This window comes from Sinocyclocheilus rhinocerous, unplaced genomic scaffold (genome assembly GCF_001515625.1).
Source record: "Sinocyclocheilus rhinocerous isolate Xijiao unplaced genomic scaffold, SAMN03320098_v1.1 scaffold2149, whole genome shotgun sequence".
NCBI lineage: Eukaryota > Metazoa > Chordata > Actinopteri > Cypriniformes > Cyprinidae > Sinocyclocheilus > Sinocyclocheilus rhinocerous.
The window spans coordinates 494,698-502,056 of NW_015629053.1; the positions used below are offsets into that span (position 1 = coordinate 494,698).

At 38.1% G+C, this 7,359-nt stretch overlaps 3 protein-coding genes across 3 annotated transcripts in view; 2 read left to right on the forward strand and 1 right to left on the reverse strand.

The window, feature by feature from the left end:
* cpeb1a (cytoplasmic polyadenylation element binding protein 1a) overlaps window positions 1–1,382 on the forward strand; it is a 12,773-nt gene extending 11,391 nt beyond the window's left edge. The window contains exon 13 of the mRNA XM_016550443.1: window positions 326–1,382. Within this exon, the coding sequence (XP_016405929.1) occupies window positions 326–436 (111 nt within the window). The 3' untranslated portion in view covers window positions 437–1,382. The remainder of the gene's footprint in view (window positions 1–325) is intronic.
* Window positions 1,383–1,490: 108 nt separating this feature from the next.
* On the reverse strand, window positions 1,491–6,492 carry LOC107738666 (synaptic vesicle glycoprotein 2B-like). Its single transcript, XM_016550448.1, has 13 exons — window positions 6,316–6,492; window positions 5,923–5,979; window positions 5,643–5,804; window positions 5,064–5,226; window positions 4,815–4,936; window positions 4,188–4,351; window positions 3,891–3,971; window positions 3,676–3,771; window positions 3,473–3,561; window positions 3,044–3,171; window positions 2,790–2,885; window positions 2,488–2,647; window positions 1,491–1,891 (listed from the first exon to the last, which is right to left on the reverse strand). Exons 1-13 carry the CDS (start codon window positions 6,377–6,379, stop codon window positions 1,708–1,710), a joined length of 1,566 nt encoding a protein of 521 aa, XP_016405934.1. The 5' UTR covers window positions 6,380–6,492; the 3' UTR covers window positions 1,491–1,707.
* A 253-nt stretch (window positions 6,493–6,745) lies between these two features.
* The window catches only part of LOC107738654 (sorting nexin-1-like), a 13,655-nt gene continuing 13,041 nt past the window's right edge, over window positions 6,746–7,359 (forward strand). The window contains exon 1 of the mRNA XM_016550440.1: window positions 6,746–6,944. Coding sequence (XP_016405926.1) covers window positions 6,765–6,944 — 180 coding nt within the window. The 5' untranslated portion in view covers window positions 6,746–6,764. The remainder of the gene's footprint in view (window positions 6,945–7,359) is intronic.

Sequence of the window (7,359 nt, forward strand, 5' to 3'; positions counted from 1 at the left end):
TTTATATATATATATATATATATATACATACACACACGCACAGAGTTGAATTGTTTTTGAAATTTTGAATCTAAGATAGATTATTATTGATCAACACAAATTTGTTAAATAAGTTTAAAGTGTGTTTTAATGTCTTAAGTATAATGTGTCAAACTCCTTTTCCAGTACTGTTGAAAATGATGATCGTGTGACATTCATACAAATTATACACCACCTATACGTGATTCATAGCAATTTATTGATAAAAACTCACAGTACTGCACCAATCAACCAAACCAAACTCTTGCCGTATTGCGCTGACATGCATATTTTTTCAACTCTTCAGGCCTGTTTTAAATACTACTGTCGGTCATGCTGGCATTGGCAGCATTCTCTGGACGTGTTGAGCAGCCATCAGCCTCTCATGCGCAACCAGAAGGGCCTGAACCCCAAATAAACCCACCGCTGCCGGCGTGGGGAAGAGTCCGGACTGAGTTCACTGTTTTGGGGAAGGATGTTAGCGTGAGTCAAGGGCGACTCACTTGAGGAAGTCACTGCGTTGTATTGCACTGCTCTCGTTCTCGTTCATTAAGGCTCTATGCACACTAAAGGGTTCGTTGATGGTGACCTGTTTGCACAGCTAACCAGACAGCCATCGCCATGGAGATCTGATTTTAAAGAGTTGTGTTTTAGATTTTGCATGCACAGATTATTAGTTTATCTCGCAGGCTTGACTCTCTGATGCAGGCAAAAGACAGTCGGTGCCTTCGGCTTCTCTTTTGTTACCAGTGTTTGAATACCATTATTTTGGTTTATTTTATTGATTTTTAAGGTGGTTTTACCTGCTTTTCTACTGCTGGTTTAGGTCATAGCATATGAAACAGATTTTTTAAGTTAACAAGCGTCTTTTCCTGTAGGGCCTTTTTTATTTTCCCTTTTTAACGCTCTATTAAATGGTTGATGAGCATCTTGGCTTGTGAAATGTTCTAGGAAGTGACATCACAGCTGGCTGATGCTGTTGCTTAGCAACCACCCTGCCATCATCCATCAGATCGGATACATGTTAGCAACTCTGGATGGTTCTGTGCTGTATATAGTTTTTATCAAATCATAGCACTTTTTTTTTAACGTAGCACTAGGGAAATGTTTGCCAGTGGTTTTAAAATCGTTTGTTTGAGCAGATAGAGGTGGAATTCTCACGTTGAGTTTGGTGTTTTGTGTTAAACCCTCCTAACCTTAGTTAGCCGCTCTGGTTTCTCGCTGAAGCTGTGCCAAAGAGTATAATCTCTTCCTCGTTGCCTTTTGCAGCCGCTTTTTAGAATTTCAAAGTCTCTACCTCATTGCTCTGCAAGTATTGCCTTGGTTATTTACAAATGTTCAGATTGGACAAAATAAAGTTGTTGAAGCACTGAAACATTTGACGCTCAGTTTTATTTCAAGGTTCAAACAAGAAAGTGTTAGAAAAAAATATCTCAAAAGAGAAATATTTAAGTTAATTGAACGTCCTCTGATTTCATTTATAAACTATTTTCATGAAAAAAAACATTAATATCATCAAATAAAAATCAAATACCACCCAATTTTTTTTTCCTTGGTATAAACAAGAAATTATATGACTATAATTCAGTACACAATAATGCTATCATTTTTATGTTATGTATTTTTTGGTTTAGAGTTTGGTCCCAGAATGACAGGATTGCCAGATGATGTCAATTGAGTGTGTGTGCATCATGTGAGTTCAGTCTGTTTAGTCTGAGGCAGGCGTAGAGCCGCCAGTCCTCCTGCCAGCAGGAGTGCAGACACCATCAGCAGAGGTATGGCACAGTTTGAGTCCACCAGCTGCCCAAACACTACATTTCCCATGATGGCTGCCACACGACCCACTCCAGTGAAAACCCCCAGAGCTGACGAGCTACAGAATAGAAACTGGAATTAATACATTCATTCTTTCAATTCTCAGAATTTTTCTGCTCACCAAGGCTGCATTTATTTGATCAAAAATACAGTAAAATTGTGACATTATTACAATTGAAAATGACTGTTTTCTATTTGAATATATTGTAAAATGTAATTTATTCCTGTGGTGCAAACTGAATTTTCAGCATCATTACTCCAGTTTTTAGTGTCACATGATCCTTTAGAAATCATTCTATTCATCAAAGAATCCTATAATGATTTCCAAAATTATTAAGCGGCAAAAAACGGTTTCAACACTGATGATAAGAGCCATTATTAATAATTGCATACTAATAATAATTGCTAATAATTGAGCATATATATATATATATATATATATATATATTTCATAATATTACTGTCTTTACTGTAGTTTTGAGTTTACTGTAGAGACTTTAAAAAAAAATTCTACTACTGTAGAATCATTTAAAAAAAATCTTAATTATTCCTTTTGACCAGTAGTGTAAATGATGTCTGTTTTGATTGACTGACCTCTCTGCATGTGAAATCAGTACCAATATAGCTTCATTACAAATAAATATTGGGGTTTACCGTAATTGTGTGGGGTAAAGTTCAGTTCCCACCACGTCTAGAGCGTTCCATGAGATGACAGAAACACCGCTGAACACGCAGGACATGATCAGACTCTGAGCTTTGGTCTTCACCACATAGATGATGAACACGCTCATGCTGGACACCAGCAAACTCACGGCTACCAGAGAAAAATCCACATTATCATAATGCATCATTATAGCGCTCCATTAGTATTTTGCTTTTAATATTTTGTTTAATGTAGTAATAAAATATTTTGAGCTGCCATTCAAACATTGGAAGACAAAACCTGTTGTACTAACAAAGCAGGATTTTCCCGCCAATTCTGTCCATGAGCAGGATAGTGAAGATGTTTCCCGGCAAGTTTGAAGCAGCTGTTACAAAACCCTCCATGTACACTATAAAAACACATGAACACATGCAAACGACACAAAGCCATGAGAAATAATACTTAACAAAATAAAATATTATAACTAACAAATTTCAGATTTTTGTGCTTTTGCTGCTGAGAAAAATATTGATTAGTCTCATTCAGTCTGGTTTTAGTAGCACTAACCTGCAGTTTTGACTGGATAGCAGCTTTCATTCTCTGAGTTTTGGACTCGAGACACGTTGGCGCATGGAGACCCTCCATCCTCGGCTCTCTTAAAAAGCTCTGGAAACCACATCCATAATCCATAATACCTGCACAGAGAGGATTACAACATTGAATCATACTTACTCATAATCTGCATCATTTTAAATTAAGTTAACTAATTATAACAGATTTAAATCTTAAAGGTACAGTAGCAAAAACAACCTGTCGTGTTTAGCCAATCAGAACAGAGCTCATTTACATATCGACGTTATGATGTAGCAGCAAAGAAAAACAGCTTGTTTAATTCTAAGATTCAACTAAATTATGACTGACTTTGGTGTAAAAACCTTGACACCTTAAATTGGTAGAATATTTTGCCTTTACCATTTAATAATTTAAGTTTAGTACCCAAATGAAATGCAGAAAAATATAATCAGCAGAATGACACTTCTGGAAGCCAACGATCCAACAAACAGCTGTTTCATGGGGTCCAGAGCCTGTAGAAGAACCAGCAAGGCCATAAAGAGCTCGGTATGACTTCATGTTAGCATTAATAGCTTCTAAGAAAGCCGAAAAGAAAATCTCAATAATGCATCAAAAGTGCTCTGAACCTGCTTGAGTTGGTGGCTGAACTGCTGACATCTTGAGCCGATAGTGGGTCTGTTTTTTACTTCATCATCTTTGGATCTGATCACAAGACCTGGTATCTGTTAAGAGAAACTGTCAGTTTTATCAACTGACAAACCAAAATAATGTAGTTTCCTTTATGAGAAGTGGGAAGGTTTGGCCTAGAATTGAAAGCAAACATCATTGAGGCGGTACTGACGGGAAATGGTTTTGTGGCACATCTGTTGTTCAGTTTGAACATCTTCTGGAACACAGACAAAGCCTCTGTCTCACGTCCGGCCTGTGGAAGAGAAACACATAGTGAAATAATGTGCCACCAAACCTGACAAACATGCAGCCTGTAATGGACCTTAATACAGTACATGCCATATTTGCAGTTCTACTAAATTCTAGAACTGTGACTTGTTCAGACACATGGAGTTCTAGAATTCACAGCCTATTCATTGAACTTTTGTATCAGTCTAAAATAAAAAGTAAAGTATCTGACGGTACACACCTCCATGAGGAACTTGGGGCTCTCTGGCATGAACAGTCTGAAAATAAGTGCTGATGACAGACTGGGGACGGAGCAGAGGACCACAAAAAGACGCCAACTCTGAAAATCCAACCAGCCCCAATGAGCATTCAAAGATGTTCTGGGAATCACCAACCACGCCACACCTGGAAAAAACACAAAATATGTATTAAAATCAATATTCATGCATCAATGTTTTGCACTAATGACAATAAATGAGTACAGCCTACTTGTTAGCTTATTATTTAGACCCTTTTTTCTAAATAGTGGGCACATGATATATTTTTATCTTTTTTATATTTTGCCTTATGCATTGTTATTTTATTTAAATATCTTTTATATTTTTATTTATTAATGGATACATTTTTGGTTATTTACTTTTGTCTTATGCATTTTTTGCATGTTTATTTAAATATATTTTATATTTTTATTCATATATATTATTGGTTATGTATTCTTATCTTTTTTTATTATCTCTAGATCTTCAGGTTGTGTTCTTTACTGCTCATGTTTCAATATTAAAACAAAACCGGAAAAAAACAATTATACAACCTTCTAGACAGTATTTTAGAGACACTCCTCTCTCAGCTCAGAGGATGATGGTTTTACCTGCTGCTAAAATATTTCCAGCCATCCAGAAGGTGGCTAGAGCGCTGATCATAGCCCCCCTCCTCAAACGTGGCTGAAACTCAGAAAAATAGGAGAAGATGACAGGAATGGAGCCGCCGACCCTGAGAGTGAGACACAGATGCATTCATGTGATTCCAGTAAAATGTGTCGAGATTCTGTCTGTATAATTTCTATCTAAACCTTCAGAATGTCTCTGTGGATGTAAAAACTCTTTTTGCATGTCATTACCCGACTCCACTGAAGAACCGCAGGAGCAAAAAGAGCCAGAAACTCGGGGCCAAACTGGCCACCGCCCCAAATATGCCATTCACTGCCAGAGAAATGACCAGAATGCTCCGCCTTCCTCTGCGATCAGCCAGATACCCCCAAACATAACCGCCCACCATCATCCCTGTCAAAGGAAACGGCCGTTTGACACGTTCTATCTTAATGAGCAGCATGACAGTCAAATCACATGGTTATGTCAGCAGTTTTAATCACTGGGTCAAGTTATGTATTTCTTGTAAAAAAAAAAAAAAACTATGAGCTCTGCAGTTTTCAGACATGTGATAAGGCAAATAAAATACAAAGTTCAACCAAATAGGGAACAAACTGCATTTTTGACCTGATTTATTTATTTGATAAAAATGTTTGATATTCCTCCTTTGACCTGCAGTTTAAGACTGCAAAATGAACATGTCTTGCCTTTAACCATTTTCTCACCATGAATGAATCACAAATGCCTAATTTTCAGTTTTAAAAATGCAACATGATCAGATATTTGGTTAGAAAATCAAATAAAAAAAAGAAAGCAGCACAGATAATAACCAAGGAATATGCTGGAGGTGAGGAGCCCCATGTCGGCCGAGGTCAGCAGGAGGTCACAGCGTGCCGTGGGCAAGAGGAACGAAACACACAGGATCTCCACCGCATCGCTAGCGTTCGCCCAGCCACAGACCACCAACAGCAGCCAGTGGAAGAGCCCGAACCCTGCAGACAGACAGAAACATGAAGATCGCTGACCACTGCATCTGGACATAAGAAACTACATTTAGGACAAATTATTCACCACAGTAAATACATAAAGGTCAAATAAAGATGATTTAACCTGCTTTCTCAACAGCCTCCTCATATGAAAGTTTCTTTCTGCTGGATGCCTGGTCATCTAATGGAAACATTATATATCACTAAAATTATCATATATATATATATATATATATATATATATATATAGGACCATTATACACACAAACACACACATATCTTTCGATCTATTTCTAAGTAAGACTATCGATGTACCACGTACTACTACAGTACTTTTTTGTGTACAAACAAACCTTCGTACAAAACATGTTCTCGTGCTGGATCCAGATTTAATAGTCTATATATCTGGTGAAAATATATCTGGTGCTCATCTACAACACTCCATCAAAATCAATAACAGACCGCACGAGATCGAGTAATATTAAACACATTTTCACATGATAATAAGGCATTTTACCATCTTCGTCGATATGAGTGGATGAAAGCAGGGGTTCTGTGTCTTCATGAGCCCGTCGAGGCATAATAATATTTCAGATGAAATTATTTATGAGTTTAAACTACATAATAGCTGGTCAAAACATTCAATTCACTCCTGTACTTCTGTAAACAGAAGAGTTGGTGGGCGTGGTTTGTGTCAACGTCACCAAGGCCCGCCCCTCTCATGCGCACTTCCTCAAATTTAATGATAGTTTTTTAATCATATTTTTTCCATTTAAAAATATAGGAATCTATAACGACTGAACCAAAACTGGTTTTATTAAAAACAATTATCATTGTATGAATAATATTTTATATTGCATTACTTGGGAGTGGTCTTGTGAGCGTGACACAACAGCGCAAACCCCGCCCCTGTTGACCACCAGGCGTCGCTGTTTACCACTCTCTCTCTCTCCCCGTTTAAGTTTAATGTCGCTCTGTCATTTTTATCCCTCGCTTGTAATAAAGTTTTTCCGTGTGTGTGTGTGTGTGTGTGTGGAGCTGAAGATGGCGGCCAGCTCGGAGCGCAGTCCTCCGCCTTTCCCGGACTCAGAGGAGCCCGAGCTGCTGGAGGACAGCGACGAGGGAGCGGATGCGTTCACGGGCACGGTAAGTCACAAAACTAAACGCAATCACAAAGCTAATTAGCTGTAAACTTCATACAGACAAGACAGTAAGAGAAGAAGACCGATCACTTTCACTTCTCTGACACCCTCAGATCTGCCCGTTCTTCTTCTTCAGCCGCAGATCTTCAGCTCTGCTGGTTTATACGGAGTTTTCTGTGATCATATTTGCGTAACGATTTAATAAAGATATCTTTTTTCAGCATCACCTCATATTTGGTCCTTCCGCAGGATTAAATAGATCTGGGTTTAGGCCTGCATGTGACATACTGAAGTTCTTGGAGGACTCTTGTAGTTGGGTAAATAATATCACAAGGAATGTGACCCAGTTTTCCAAACTGACTGAAGTCACACTGTTAGAGAGAGAGAGAGAGAGTGAGAGAGTGTGTGTGTGTGTGTGT